This window comes from Hevea brasiliensis, chromosome 12 (assembly GCF_030052815.1).
Source record: "Hevea brasiliensis isolate MT/VB/25A 57/8 chromosome 12, ASM3005281v1, whole genome shotgun sequence".
NCBI lineage: Eukaryota > Viridiplantae > Streptophyta > Magnoliopsida > Malpighiales > Euphorbiaceae > Hevea > Hevea brasiliensis.
Window position 1 is genome coordinate 37512734 of NC_079504.1, and position 16520 is coordinate 37529253.

At 27.7% G+C, this 16520-nt stretch overlaps 2 protein-coding genes across 2 annotated transcripts in view; both read left to right on the forward strand.

Annotated features, from left to right (window-relative positions):
* The first annotated feature begins 4758 nt into the window (after positions 1–4758).
* LOC110642520 (uncharacterized) lies at positions 4759–8433 on the forward strand. The gene is made up of 3 exons (XM_058131502.1): positions 4759–5328; positions 5619–5831; positions 7996–8433. The coding sequence occupies exons 1-3, from the start codon at positions 5032–5034 to the stop codon at positions 8323–8325; spliced, it is 840 nt and encodes a 279-aa protein (XP_057987485.1). The 5' UTR covers positions 4759–5031; the 3' UTR covers positions 8326–8433.
* A 1906-nt stretch (positions 8434–10339) lies between these two features.
* Positions 10340–16520, forward strand: part of LOC131171416 (uncharacterized) — a 52145-nt gene continuing 45964 nt past the window's right edge. The window contains exons 1-2 of the mRNA XM_058131503.1: positions 10340–10918; positions 11203–11415. Coding sequence (XP_057987486.1) covers positions 10622–10918; positions 11203–11415 — 510 coding nt within the window. The 5' untranslated portion in view covers positions 10340–10621. The remainder of the gene's footprint in view (positions 10919–11202; positions 11416–16520) is intronic.

Here is a 16520-nt window from a genome sequence, read left to right on the forward strand (position 1 = left end):
TACCTTAACCCTCCGTAAGGCATAACATGATTCCGTAGTGTACTTAATGAATTACCGTATTTCGCCTACCGATAACCCATTAAATACACTACAAGCGATTTTTAAACAATTCTTTTTTTTTTTGAAGATGGTGAGTACCTTTAATAGGAAATAAAAACTTTTATTTGAAGTTTAAATGTTAGGTAGAATTTTTGAAAATTTCAATTTTTTCACAATTTTGTAAAAATTTCGGCAGAGTGCCTTCTGTATTTTGAGAAAACAGTTCTTCAAACACCTATAAAAAGGCACTTCTAATAATTGTTTTCACAACTCCTAACCTCCAAATATAACTCAGTTCAACACAATTCAATTCAAAGTCCACAATTCAAATTAAATTTGTCATCTCAAAATATTTCATAAATTCATTCACATTGCATTTTATATTTAATTTACATATATATGTCTTAATTTACAGAAAGAAAATTCAAAATAATGTTATTATAATTTACTGTATAACTGCTCAACTTTACATTAGTATATATGAAACTACAATATTTACATCAAAATAACTATAAGGTATAAGTAAATACCCGTACAAAAAGGTCAATGCAGTCCTCTGTCTCAATAGCAGCTCACTCTACTGCTTTCTTCTTATTCTTATCTGTGACAGCAAAATAAGCTATCGTTGAGTAAAATTTACTCAGTGGTGCACAATAAAAATTTAAAATGCTGAATATAAAACATTCACAATTAAATCATAAGTCAAACAAATCACAGTCCCATTTGACAATTTTCAAATCAAATTTATAAATCAATTTTGTCAAATAATATAATAAACACAGTGTTGCCAATTCATACACATCTTAGGTCATGACACAAAACTATAGAAGTCCTAATTATTTATTTAAAATAGAAAAAAAAATTTATAAATATATAGTTTAATGTATGTTAAACGACTAGCATATAAAACTAAAAAAGTTATGAGAATTAATAAAAAAATAGAGAAAATGTATAAATTATTGACTATATATATATAAATCATTCTTAATAAACAAAAAAATATATGTTGTTCGAGTAAAATAAATTCTAATCAATTACGGATATTATAGTAAGAAAAAAAACCTAACAATTTGCTCTTTTAATTTAGTTTAATTAAAATTTTAGTTTATTAGAATCTTAAATCAAATAGACTTGTAATGGAAAATTTACTTTATTAGCCTTCTCTAGATCTTATCTTGTTAGCCATGTTGAAAAACCTCGATGTACTCCTCAATGAGAATATCTTCATCTTTGGATTCTTTCCAATTTCTATACACATCTCCTTTATAAGCATTTCACTAGAAATGCATGCTTAGCACATATTTATATATAGCATCATTAAGCTTATTGATTTCCAAAAAATGCACTTCAGATATCATTTGAATGAAGGAGAATGTTACTAAGTTTACATTACCTGAAAGTGAGCAATGCAATTCCAACTTCATCCATGAGAATAAGACCACCTCGAAAATGATTTTTCCTAAAATAATTGTGACTTACAAAAACAATCTTCCATAAGCATCAAATACAACAAACCAATAGTGTCTCGAAAAGTCCTCACACAAACATATATATAATTGAATGAAGAATGATCCAATAATGAGATTTTTTTTAATAAACGGGAAAATCAAAATGCTCGGGGATGGAAATGGGGGAATGTCTACAATACCTAGATTTAATCAGATACAATTTGCAGGATTATATATATATATATATATATATATATATATATATATATATATATATATATATATATATATATATATATATATAACCCTGATCAATGAACCTAAATCAGTTCTAAGTAAACTTGGATTTTCATACAAACTTCATACAAACTTCGCATCAAACATGAACAATTTCCTGTAAATACTATTACATGAGAATTCTATTAAATTGCTAATACAATATATATAAACATTATTATTTAATTAATTTATGCTATTCTTATGTACAAATAATATAAAAAATGCAAGCAGTGTTTTTTAAATTATTCTTCTTCATTTTGAATTCTTTATTAAATTAAAATTTTAATTTTTTTCTTTTACAGTGTATTTTTTTGACATTAAACGGCTGATAATAATTCGAAATTGTGAATTCTGTATTTTTATATGTCCAATTTATAAACATTGTTTTTATCAGTTGGAAAATATCAAAAGAAAAAAAAAAGAAAATTTTCTATTTTGTCCAAAAAAAGAGGAAATCAAGAATTACTTTTTGCTAGTAGAAACCTTCTCGCATTTAAGAATTAGAGTCATGAAGATTTATTTTAGCTATTAGATCTAACTGATAGCTGATAGAAATCTAAATAACTGAACCTATATATTTGATAAACCTTTTGAAAAGGTAATTGATAACTGATAGGATATCTATTTACTATCTTTTCTATCAGCTTATATATAAAGTTGTTCATGAACAGCAGTAGAAACCTTTTATTGTTTAATAAAAATAGCCATTGCTTATCCCTCAAATCAAGCTCACAATGCACTATGTGCTAGATAGGCTTAATCATATTAAAAAGTCAAATATTTTTACTCCTTTGTGATTTAATTCAATTGTTTCAATTTTGAGACAAAAATATAAACCTTCAAAGATTGAATGAATTTTATCCAATTGTGAAATTGAATTTGGGGGAAATTGATGTGGCATGCATATTTTTTATTATTAAATAGTAGAGCATACATGTCACATTATTTAAAAAATTAAAGATCAAATGATAGAATAAATTTAAACCTTTAGTTGTATTACTCATTTATTCAAAATTTTTAATTTTAGACAATTTAATTATTACATTTAAAATTAAAAGAAATTTTATTTAAAATACATAATCTAATTTGGGTATTTTCACTTTTGCTACATGAAATGTCAAGTGAGTTAACAAGTTATAATTTTTTATTTTTTTTATTTGATTCATCTCCCTCCATCATTTTGTTATAATATTATATTATATTATAATATAATATAATATAATAAATTATATTAATAATTATATATATTAAAATAAATAATATAATATAATAAATTAATAACTATATATTATTTCAATAGCAAAATAAATTACGTAATCTATATCTGTATTGGATATTTTATATATCAATAATGACCATTCATTTTTAGTAAATATTTAATATAAATCAACTATCACTAGTTATCAATTAATAGCGACCGTTATCAACTATCAGTTACTAGTTGCATTTAATAGTTAAACTAAACAGACTCTAAATCTGAAATGATATGCAATTAAATTTCAATATTCTCATATATATATATATATATATATATATACACAAAAATAGATATAGATTATAGATATAGGACATAAATCTAATTTTTTCCTTTATTCTTTAACTACTTTTATATTTTTCAGATTATTAATCTCATTTCTTAAAATATTATTAAATAAAAAACTTTAAATATATTATATTTCTCTAATATATTAAGAAGATATAAATTTTTTTTTTGATATTTTTAAAGTCATTTAATTTAATCAATATTAAATTATTTTATATCTATAATTAATATTTTTATTATATTTCTATATTTTTATTATTTTTATTATAAAGTATTAATAATAAATAAAAAAATAAATAAAATTTAATCTAAATTAAAATAATAAAAAAATGAATAATTAATAATAAATTTCAAAATTTATTTTATATGCATAAAATTAAAAATATATAAATTAAAAGTATTTACATATTAAAATTAATATTAATTATGTACAAAAACACGGACAATTCTTAAATATCCAGACCCACTATTTACAAAATCTGGCACTTGAGACCTCTTTGGTTATCATTAATCACAACCACCCAGCTGTTACTGTCTTATTAAAATTAATATATTATATATAATTATAACAATGTATTTTTAAATTATAAAATTTAAGTTTTCATCAATATATTAATTAATCGATTTTTAATTAAATTTTCTTATAAAGGATTCAAGATGAATAATTGAGTTAAACTAGGAAATCAGTTGGACTCTTGAAATCCAATTTGATTATCTATTTCATTATCTTATTATAAATATGACATCTTCCTCAAAGGTAGTTTAACCTTTTAGAGATATATTTTTTTTATTTCATATAACAATATTAAAAAAAATAAAATATAGGACTTTTTTTAAAAAAATATTATAATTATTTAATAATAAAGGGATAGACAAATAACTTGATAAAAGACTCTATGATTGTTAGTTTTATATATTGATGTTATTTAATTTTAATATTTCATAATTATCAATACAAATTTTTTCTACTATAACTTTATTCTAAATTGATAAGTAGTTTTAAATTAAATAAAATTATATATATATAATAAAATAATCAATTAATTTATTTTTACATTTAAATTTGATATTTTTAATTTATAATTATTTTTTATTTTTTTTTAATTTCAATTAACTTAATGCTGATATCATCACCCATAATAACATATTAAAATTATTTCAATACGAAGTAAAATGTATATATTATAAAGATAATAAATAATAAATGTTTTTTTTTTCTATTAACATTAATTTAGAAAATGGTAAAAAAAAAAAATTTCGCGTCCGGCCCAAGCGAGAAATTAAGCAGCGGGCCCCTAGCGAATCAAAATTAAACAATTCTCAACCACGCGCGTAATGGATTTACTCGAGCATTGAGTGGAGCGTGTAATGGCAGCAAAGAATTATAAAACGCGTTCGTTAAGATCGAATCTCTATATAAATACCGTGTAGGCTAACTTCTTTCCCCTTCCGCATCTGGCTTTTGGTTTCTGCATCCATTCTCGCCCTCGTTCTCTTTGATTTCTAGGGTTTTTTCATTGCAGCTAGCTTTTACTTTCTTTTCTCGCCTTCCTTTGGTTGCTGGCAAACAGCTCCAATAAGGCATTGGAGGAATCGCTTTCGACAGGTTACTTTGGTTGTGTATTGATTATCGGCATCCAAACGTTGTCGTTCAAATTCACAAATCACACAGTCGGCATACCACCCACCTCTCCACTGTCATCTTCAGTCTCGCTTCCTGAAATGAGGAGAGCTCACGATTGTTTATCCTGGGGAAAACGGAAAAGACAGGAGGCTGAGAACATAAAGCTAATCCAGTATAAACAATATGGTCGGGCAGATGATGAATATGATTTTGAAGATGGACCATGCCGAAAGTCTACGAAGAAGGTTGCAACTCAGCAAGAGCGTTGCCTTTTTTGCTTTGAGAATCCTAATCAGCCAAAACACCTTGTTGTGTCTATTGCAAACTTCACGTATTTGATGTTGCCACAGTGGCAGCCTGTTGTTCCAGGCCATTGTTTTATCTTACCAATGCAGGTAAGTCTAATCTAGTTGCTTTATGCTGCAATATGCTTATCTTTCTTTCTCATAGTTGAATTTCATCATTACTTTCTGCATTCTGTGAAATTGGATATATCCCAAAATTTTAATGGATAATGGGAAATCTGTATGCTTCTTCATTCAAGATTCTTTGCATGCTTTAGGAGGGGAAATAAACTCATTTTTAATTTTTTTTTTGGTAAATGATGAGACATTGTTGAATTTTCTGTTCTTTTAAATTCAGTACTGCTTGCTTTATTCTAATGGAGTCTGGCTGGCCTTTTCAGCATGAATCAGCCACAAGGAGTGTTGACAATTATGTATGGGAAGAAATTCGCAATTTCAAGAAATGCCTTATAATGATGTTTGCGAAACAAGGGAAGGATTTAGTGTTCCTTGAAACAGTAATGGGGTTGGCACAACAACGTCGTCACTGTTTAATTGAGTGCATTCCCCTGCCACAAAAAATTGCTAAACAGGCCCCTCTCTACTTTAAAAAGGTCAGTGTCTTTAATTATTTTGTTTTGGCCTAATGACAAATTCTTGAACATCTAATATTTACTTTCTTCATTTCTTTAATTCTATTAACAACTTTATAATTGTAAAAGAAGGAGAAATAAAGAAGAATGAGAAAAAGAATAAAGGATAAAAAGAGCTTGATTATTCCCTCATGTCATTGGGGATATATATACATATTGTTTTCAAAATTCAAATACACTAAAAAAGAAGAATACATGATGTCACATTCACAGGCACCGTTACAGCACACGTCAAAACACATTATCTCAATCTTAGGTTCAAGTAATAGTATCTTAAAAATAACTTTTTAATTTATTAGCAGAATTTTAGCATTTTGTGCCAATTTTATCATAAACTAAGGAGTCAGAATTGTACTGATAAATAGGGGCGTTCGGTTCCGGTTCCGTTTGAGGTTTGGCTAGGAATCGAAACTGAACTGAAATTTCGGTATAGTTTTGATTCGGTTCTTTAATATTTCGGTTCTGATTCGGTATGGTTCTCGATTCTTCGTTTCCAATTAGATTATCGATCTTAAAATAATTTTATATAATTATTTCCTTAAAAAGTCATTCTTAAATTAGCATTTAAGTTTCAAATTAGGCTATTAATATATAATATATCATATAATAAATCTTTTAGTTATACTTAAATTATATAATGTTTAACTATAAGGTATATATCTAATTTAGGATTAAATATATTCTATAATATAATAGTATAAGTATATCGTATAATATACATTTTAATTATTTATAAATCATATAATATTTAACTGTAAGATATCAATATAATTAAGAATTTATATATATATATATATATATATTCATGTAAAAGATAATAGTATATTTATAATTAAAAATAATAAGATAATTTAATGTTTTTATAACTAAAATTATTAAGAAAATATAGAAAAATAAAATAAAATATTATGTTATATTTAGTTCATAATTATATATATATATATATATATATATATATATATATATATATATATATATATATATATATATATATATATATATAAATATATAAAATTATATTGAAAGTATATAATACATCTAAAAAAAATAGAAAAACATAATTATAAATTTGGTTTTCGGCTTGATACGGTTCCAGTTTGATTCCGGTTTGGTTCTTAGTGAAGAACTAGAATCGAACTAAAGTATCAAAATAAATTCAGTTTGATACATTTCTTATCAATTTGGTGCGGTTCTTCAGTTTGGTTCGGTTCGGTTCGGTTCCCCCAAGAACCGTACACAGCCCTACTGATAAATGCTGAATTGGTAGTCATTTGCATAAAAAATGCCATACAGATGCCCCTTTTGGTTCTTAGTGAAGAACCAGAATCGAACTAAAGTATCAAAATAAATTCATTCCGATACAGTTCTTATCAATTTGGTGCGGTTCTTCAGTTCGGTTATGTTCCCTCAAGAACCGTACACAGCCCTACTGATAAATGCTGAATTGGTAGTCACTTGCATAAAAAATGCCATACATATGCCCCTTTGAACTAAATAATGTCATTTGCTTGTTTAAATTGTGAACTAATGTCTGAACCTTAGTATTTAGGGAGGGTAACAGAAAAGAGTGAAATTTTGTTTCAGTGTTGTTTGCTAGCAATTGAAAAATTCTTTACTGTTTGCTCACCCTCTCAAACAATGACATGACATCAGTCATGGAGAACAACTTGTGAAATTTGTTGTAGAATAGGAAGTTATTGTAAATAGGAGTATATAATATTTGTACAAATTTTTTTGAGGAGTACAAGTTGATTTTTTACCCAAAATAACAAAATTAATATTTAAGAGTTCACTATGTGTACTATAAGCTTATGTTCTCTGATTTTTGACAATAAGTTTGAATATACCTTCTGTCAAATTTGCTACCACATAACTGCAGCATAAGAATATACTGCAAACGCATTATAACCGTTGTTGTTCAATAAGTATCTTTCTGTTGAATTTAACTTGGGATTATGATATCATTAACTTGTTCTAACTAGTTTGGGATTATGAGTCAGTTGAATTTATGGAATCTTTGGCCTAGATTATGATTTTACATGTGCAAATGCATCTATATATCCTTGTATTGTTAATTTCTTGCTTCCTGGACAAGTCTCTGAAGAAGATTTTTTTTTTTTTTCAGGCAATTGAAGAAGCTGAACACGAGTGGAGCCAACACAATGCAAAGAAGCTGATTGATACAAGGGTTAAGGGGTTGCGTGGTTCTGTCCCCAAGGACTTCCCTTACTTCCATGTTGAGTTCGGCTTAAACAGTGGCTTTGTCCACGTTATCAACGACGAGATGCAATTCAAAAGTACCTTTGGACTCGATGTAATAAGAGGTATGCTGCGTTTGCCAGAAGAAGAGGTATATCGTCGACGGAGGCATGAGTCAATGGATGCAAAAAAGCAAGCGGTTGCAAATTTTGCACGAGACTGGGAACCTTTTAACTGGACAAAACAGCTTGACTAAGTCTTTCAAATATGCAAAGTTCTACGGATGGATCTAGCCATTTTCTAAACAAATGAGATTTCTCCTTTATTATAATGTATAAATAAAGTTTGTTTTATTATACTAACATGAATTGATTTTTTTAATTTAATATTTCTCTATATATCAAGTTTTTTAAAGCCGATCCAGTCATTGAATTGGTGAAGACATAGGAAGTGAAATTATGCTATAAAATAGATGGTGACAATTTGATGGTTTTGAAAAGAATTTGATTAATAGTTTTGAGCCACTAAACAAAAGGTTCTTTTAGGCCAGATTTACCAGATGATTCTTGGTGTTTTTAATGGGCTTCTTGCTGATGGGCTCTATAACATTAACAAAATTTTGACTAATTTAGTTAAATAGAATAAAACTAACACTAATTTTACAATATTGATAAAGTTAGCTAAATTAAAAATTTACATAAAATGCTTAGATTTTTTTTTATTAATTAGTTTTTTTTAAATAAATTATTTTGCATAAAAAATACCTTAATTTAAAAATTTATTAAAATTAAAAAGTATATTCATAAAAATTATTTAAACTTTGTTTGGATAATTAATCATTTAAAATAAAAATTAATTTATTTGTATTAAAATATAATAAAAAATCATAATATCAAACTTAAACACTCATTCATTTCAAATTTTTATCGATTTAAATAAGTTTTATATTATTATTTAATTATACAAATATATAAGTATTTGAAGTTATAATAAAAAATAAAATTAATATATTATATATAATTATAACAATGTATGTTTAAATTATAAAATTTAAGTTTTCATCAATTTTTAATTAAATTTATTTATAAATGATTCAAGATGAATAATTGAGTTAAACTAGGAAATCAGTTGGACTCTTGAAATTCAGTTTGATTTTCTATTTCATAATCTTATTATAAATATGATATCTTCTGCAAAGGTAGTTTAACGTATGTTGGAGATTGAATTAGTGTCCATGGACAACAGAGTTATTGCCCTAAAAAGTTGGGAATAAATATCTAATTTTCTGCTTCCATATGCATAAACTATCAAAATATAAGATTGCAATGTAATAGTTCTATAAATTTTTCTTATGAAATTCTAATTTTATAGGACTTAAAATAATCATAAAAGACAATATATTTATATTAACATTTTGCAAATAAGTTCATTATTTTTTTATTTAATTCTATTTTTCCATATAATCCTATGAGGTTTTTATCAAATAAGTTTAGGTTTTTTTAAACCATACAGAAAATTTCATATATTTTACAGATATATATATTTTTTATTTCATATAACAATATTTAAAATATTAAAATTTAGGACTTTTTAAAAAATATTACAATTATTTAATAATAAAGGGATAGACAAATAACTTGATAAAAGACTATATGATTGTTAGTTTTATATATTGATGTTATTTAATTTTAATATTTCATAATTATTAATACAAATATTTTCTTCTATAATTTTATTCTAAATTGATAAGCAGTTTTAAATAAATAAATTATATATATATATAATAATCAATTTAATTTATTTTTACATTTAAATTTGAGATTTTTAATTTATAATTATTTTTTGTTTTTTATTTTTTTAAAAATTTCAATTAACTTAATGCTGATATCATCACCCATAATAACATATTAAAATTATTTCAATAATAAGTAAAATGCATATATTATAAAGATAATAAATTATAATTTTTTTTTACATCTTTAATATATATATATATATATTTTTTTTTTTCTATTAATATTAATTTTAGAAAATGGCAAAAGATTTTATTCGCGGCCGGCCCAAGCGAGAAATTAAGCAGCGGGCCCCGGGCAAATCAAAATTAAACAAATCCAGGCGCCTAATCGAGTTACTCGCGCATTGAGTGGAGCGTGTAATGGCGGTAAAGAATTTCGTCGGGGGCATTGTTGTTTCAATTCTTTCCTGATTCAACATGGATTATAAAACGCGTTCGTTAAAATCAGAACTCTATAAATACCCAGGCTCTATAAATACCGTGTAGGCTAACGTCTTTTTTCTTCTTCATCGATTCTCACTCTCGTTCTCTGCAATTTCTAGGGTTTTTCCTTTGCAGCTCACTATTACTTTCTTTTCTCGCCTTCCTTTGGTTGCTGGCAAACAGCTCCAATAAGGCATTGGAGGAATCGCTTTCGACAGGTTACTTTGGTTGTGTATTGATTCTCGGCATCCAAACGGTGTCGTTCAAATTCACAAATCCCACAGTAGGCATACCACCCACCTCTCCACTGTCATCATCAGTCTCGCTTCCTGAAATGAGGAGAGCTCACGATTGTTTATCCTGGGGAAAACGGAAAAGACAGGAGGCTGAGAACATAAAGCTAATCCAGAATAAACAATATGGTCGGGCAGATGATGAATATGATTTTGAAGATGGGCCATGCCGAAAGTCTAGGAAGAAGGTTGCAACTCAGCAAGAGCGTTTCCTTTTTTGCTTTGAGAATCCTAATCAGCCAAAACACCTTGTTGTGTCTATTGCAAACTTCACGTATTTGATGTTGCCACAGTGGCAGCCTGTTATTCCAGGTCATTGTTTTATCTTACCAATGCAGGTAAGTCTAATCTAGTTGCTTTATGCTACAATATGCTTATCTTTCTTTCTCATAGTTGAATTTCATCATTACTTTCTGCATTCTGTGAAATTGGATATATCCCAAAATTTTAATGGATAATGGGAAATTTGTATGTTTCTTCAATCAAGATTCTTTGCATGCTTTAGGAGGGGAAATAAACTCATTCTTAATTTTTTTGGTAAATGATGAGACTTTGAATTTTCTGTTCTTTTAAATTCAGTACTGTTTGCTTTATTCTAATGGAGTCTGGTTGGCCTTTTCAGCATGAATCAGCCACAAGGAGTGTTGACAATTATGTATGGGAAGAAATTCGCAATTTCAAGAAATGCCTTATAATGATGTTTGCGAAACAAGGGAAGGATTTAGTGTTCCTTGAAACAGTAATGGGGTTGGCACAACAACGTCGTCATTGTTTAATTGAGTGCATTCCCCTGCCACAAAAAATTGCTAAACAGGCCCCTCTCTACTTTAAAAAGGTCAGTGTCTTTAATAATTTTGTTTTTGTCTAATGACAAATTCTTGAACATCTAACATTTACTTTCTTCCTTTCTTTAATTCTATTAACAACTTTATAATTGTAAAAGAAGGAGAAATAAAGAAGAATGAGAAGAAGAATATGGGTTAAAAAGAGCTTGATTATTCCCTCAAGTCACTGGGTATATATATATATATATATATATATATATATATATATATATATATATATATATATATATATATACATTGTTTTCAAAGTTCAAATACACTAAAAAGGAAGAATACATGATGACACATTCACAGGCACCGTTACAGCACACAATCAAAACACATTATCTCAATCTTAGGTTCAATTGATAGTATCTTAACAATAACTTTTTAATTTATTAGCAGAATTTTAACATTTTGTGCCAATTTTATCATAAACTAAGGAGTCAGAATTGTACTGATTAGTGATTAATGCTGAATTGGTAGTCACTTGCATAAAAAATGCCTTACAGATGCCCCTTTGAACTAAATAATGTCATTTGCTTGTTTCAATTGTGAACTAATGTCTGAACCTTAGTATTTAGGGAGGGTAACAGAAAAGAGTGAAATTCTGTTTCAGTGTTGTTTGCTAGCAATTGAAAAATTCTTTACTTTGCTCACCCTCTCAAACAATGACATGACATCAGGCATGGAGAACAACTTGTGAAATTTGTTGTAGAATAGGAAGTTATTGTGAATAGGAGTGATACAAGTTGATTTTTCACCCAAAATAACAAAATTAATATTTAAGAGTTCACTGTGTACTATAAGCTTATGTTCTCTATTTTTGCCAATAAGTTTGAATATAACTTCTGTCAAAATTGCTACCACATAACTGCAGCATAAGAATATATTGCAAATGCATTAAGAATATACTGCAAATGCATTATAACTGCTGTTGTTCAATAAGTAGCTTTCTGTTGGCAGGGTAGGGATAGTCACTTGTATTGATTCTTTTGCCTATATGTTTTCTTGCATTTAAGCAATGTAATGTAGGCTGTTAGAGATTCAGACACTTCGGAGAAGACAAAAATCTTTGTGATATTATTAACTTGTTCTAACTAGTTTGGGGTTAAGAGTCAGTTGAATTTATGGAATCTTTGGCCTAGATATATGATTTTACATGTGCAAATACATCCATATATCCTTGTGTTGTTAATTTATTGCTTCCTGGACAGTCTCTGAAGAAGATTTTTTTTTTTTTAGGCAATTGAAGAAGCTGAAAATGAGTGGAGCCAGCACAATGCAAAGAAGCTGATTGATACAAGTGTTAAGGGATTGCGTGGTTCAATCCCCAACGACTTCCCTTACTTCCATGTTGAGTTTGGCTTAAACAGTGGCTTTGTCCACATTATAGATGACGAGATGCAATTCAAAAGTACCTTTGGACTCGATGTAATAAGAGGTATGCTGTGTTTGTCAGAAGAAGAGGTATATCGTCGACGGAGGCATGAGTCAGTGGATGCAAAAAAGCAGGCAGTTGCGAATTTTGCACGAGACTGGGAACCTTTTGACTGGACAAAACAGCTTGACTAAGTCTTGCAAATATGCAAAGTTCTACGAATGGATCTAGCCATTTTCTAAACAAATGAGGTTTCTCCTTTATTGTCTCCATTATTTAACTAATCAACTTGCAGGCTGTAGGCTGCATGCTAGCCTTCACTATGATGGTTGGTGCGAACCAAATGATTTGTGAATGCATTTTGGTCTTGGTGAATGCCCAAGCTAGTAACCACAACGAAAGATTGCAACATAATATATAAATAAAATTTGTTTTATCATACTAATATGAATTAATTTTTTTAATTTAAAATTTCTCTATATATCAAGTTTTTCAAAGCTGACCTGGTTATTGAATTAGGGAAGACAGAGAATTAAGAATTTAAAGTTCAAGTGAAATTATACTATAAAATGGATGGTGACAATTTAATATTTTTGAAAAGAATTTGATTAATAGTTTTGAGCCACTAAACAAGAGGTTTTTTTAGGCCAGATTTACTAGAAGATTCTTGGTGTTTTTAATGGGCTTCTTGTTGATGGGCTCTATATAAATTGGACAAACTCTAATTAGTCTCCAATTTATCCAACTCTATCTTCTTTCTAGTCTTACTAATTGCACCAACACAAGCTTGGTTCTCTCTCTGTCTCTCTCCCTCGTTTTATTTTATTATAATAGAGCCCTATTCATTTTCCATAAGCCTTTTTTTCCAACGGCCTGATGGGCTTTTATGGACTCAGAACCACAAAGCCATATAACCCATTTGTCAACATCAGTGTTCAAAATCCTTTCATCATTACTACCCCAAGTGCTTTTATGCCTACACTTGCCTCACCATATATTAGCAGTAACAGTTAAATATCTTTTTATCAAATATCTAATATAAATTAATTATAATCAGTTATGAGCTATCAACTAACAGCTATTATCTAATAACTAATAGCAATCATTATTAATTATCAATTATTAGCTATATTAAACTGTTAAACTAAATATAATCTAAATTTAGTAATTGTATATAATTAAATTTAAATGTTGTAATATAACAATAGTGTGTGTGTATATATATATATATATATATATATATATATATATATATATATATATATTGATTTTTTGACAAATAAAAATTTTAAATTTAAATAAAAATTAAAAATAATTTAAATAATAAAAAAATAAGATAATTGTAAATAATATAAATGATGAAGGCTATTTTTGGAAATCCAAATGTTCCCCACTTTCATATATTTAAATGTTTTATAGACATAAACTATGGATTATAGATATAGGACATAAATATATTTTTATTTTCTTTATTTTTTTTTACTACTTTTATGCTTTTTTCACTTTTCAGATTATTAATATTATTTTTTAAATAATAGCCTTTGAAATATAATTATTTATTTATATATTTATCATTATTTAAATTAAATTTGTTATTTTAATATTTATTTAATTAATTATATGAATAAATATTTATCAATTCGAAAATTATTATTTTTATAATTAGATTACATTTTATATGTTATCATATCTAATTCTTAACCTATGATATGAATCTAATTATTAAGTTAAATGTGATAAAGTAAAAATAATATAATATATGTTACAATAAATTCTTAAAAGTATGAATGGCTAAAAATGTTATTTAGAAATTAAAATAAAAATAAAAAAATCAAAATTACATTTGAATTTGTGATATTAGGATCGTTTTAACTCTAAACGGTAAATTTTACTGTTTGCTCTTTCCAATTAAATTAGATAATTTAAACTATTGAAAAGCTACATACTTGACAATAAAATATTTATTTTATAACTAATTAGCAAAATATAGTAACTAATAATAGTAGTTCAAATTAAACATGAATTTTTAATTTGAAAAGGGCCAATTTTCAATTAGAAAAAAAAAACCTATATTTTTTAAATTTTTACAATTTTACTCTATACTATAAAAATTACTAATTAAATCTTGAACTTTTTGATATTTACTAATTCTACACCATCATTATAAAAATTATTATCTCATTAATAGAGACACTATATAAGACACTACGTAAGTATGATCTAGTTGCATTCAATAAAGAAGAGGTAGACATACCTTTAAATGAAAAGAAAAAAGTATGCTTAATTTAATGTAAGTACCTTATATTAATATATATTTGATAAATTAGTACTTAAATAGTTCTTTAATATTGACAGATGAAACAAAAATATAAAATTAGAATGCTTGAAGATACTTGAAACATATATTTTTGTGTCATGACCCAACCTATGGGCCGGACCGGCACTAGAACCTGGGCCAGCCTAAAGCCCCCGAGGCCCGTAGTAAGCCTAACTGTTCATTTACCCAATTCTAAGGCCCATTGGGCCCAAATTCAAGAAAACAAACGGACAGAGTCCGGCCATAAAATGGACTTTCCAACGGGTAGTTTTCGACTCACCCGACCTGTAAACACAATAAACAATCCATTGGGGAGCTCAGCTCACCCTCCACATACTCATCAACATAATAATAAATGGGAGCTCAGCTCCCTCATCCAATCCATCAAAACAGACTTAAAATATTAAGTTTACAGGTCCAACATGAATATAATATTACAGACCAAATTCAAATAATTACTGCTAACACATGCGGAAATTCTAGGAGTAATTAATATTACACAAATATTGATAAACAACCTGCGAAGTAGAAAAACAGGTTAACCCGGAACAAAATATCCTCCTGTGGCCTGTAAAAATTTTTGAACAGGAGTGAGCGTTCGACTCAGAGAGTAAAATATCAATTTTAACCATAATCTCTATAACTATCTAAAACTAATGCACCCTGTAGAGTGAAATGCAACATCCACATCATTTTCACATCATAACATCAAAAAGGTAATTTGGAGCACTCACACACCCTGTAGCATCAATCATAACATATGGGAGCTGATCCCCTATACAGCTCTCTTAAATCCAACCTGGTGCCAGCGAAGAACTCAAGCCGGACTTTCGCTTAATAAACCAAATCGAGGGTCCCAGCGAAGAACTCAAGCCGTGACTACCCGTCCTATCCATAGTCCACACCACATCACACGCACACCAACGCACGCACACTGCTCCAAATTACCACAACAACATCATGGCACTTTAACATTTATCAATGCATCATAAATCGTGCCTAGAGTTTAACTACATAAATATATGCATATAAGTGATGCATGGGCATGCTGAACATATAATAATATCGAAATTACAATTAAAATTAATATTTTACTCACGACTTGACGACAATCACCGTGGCGGGCGGAGGAAGAAGTCATCCGGCTCACCTGACAATTAGATTACATTTATTTAATACAATCTGACTCAATACAAACAAAGAAAAGACCAATTACGTCCTAAGTCGTGCCGAAAATCCGGCAGAGTCCCCCCTATACCTAGGACCTACCCAACCTGCAAAAGGGCTAAAAACGCACTTCTATATTCACAATCCATATATCAACAGTTCAATCATATCACACAGCCTCCCGCCCATCAAATCAGTCATCCATCACAATATGTAAAATTTCAATTTAGTCCTTATTATTGATCATTTTT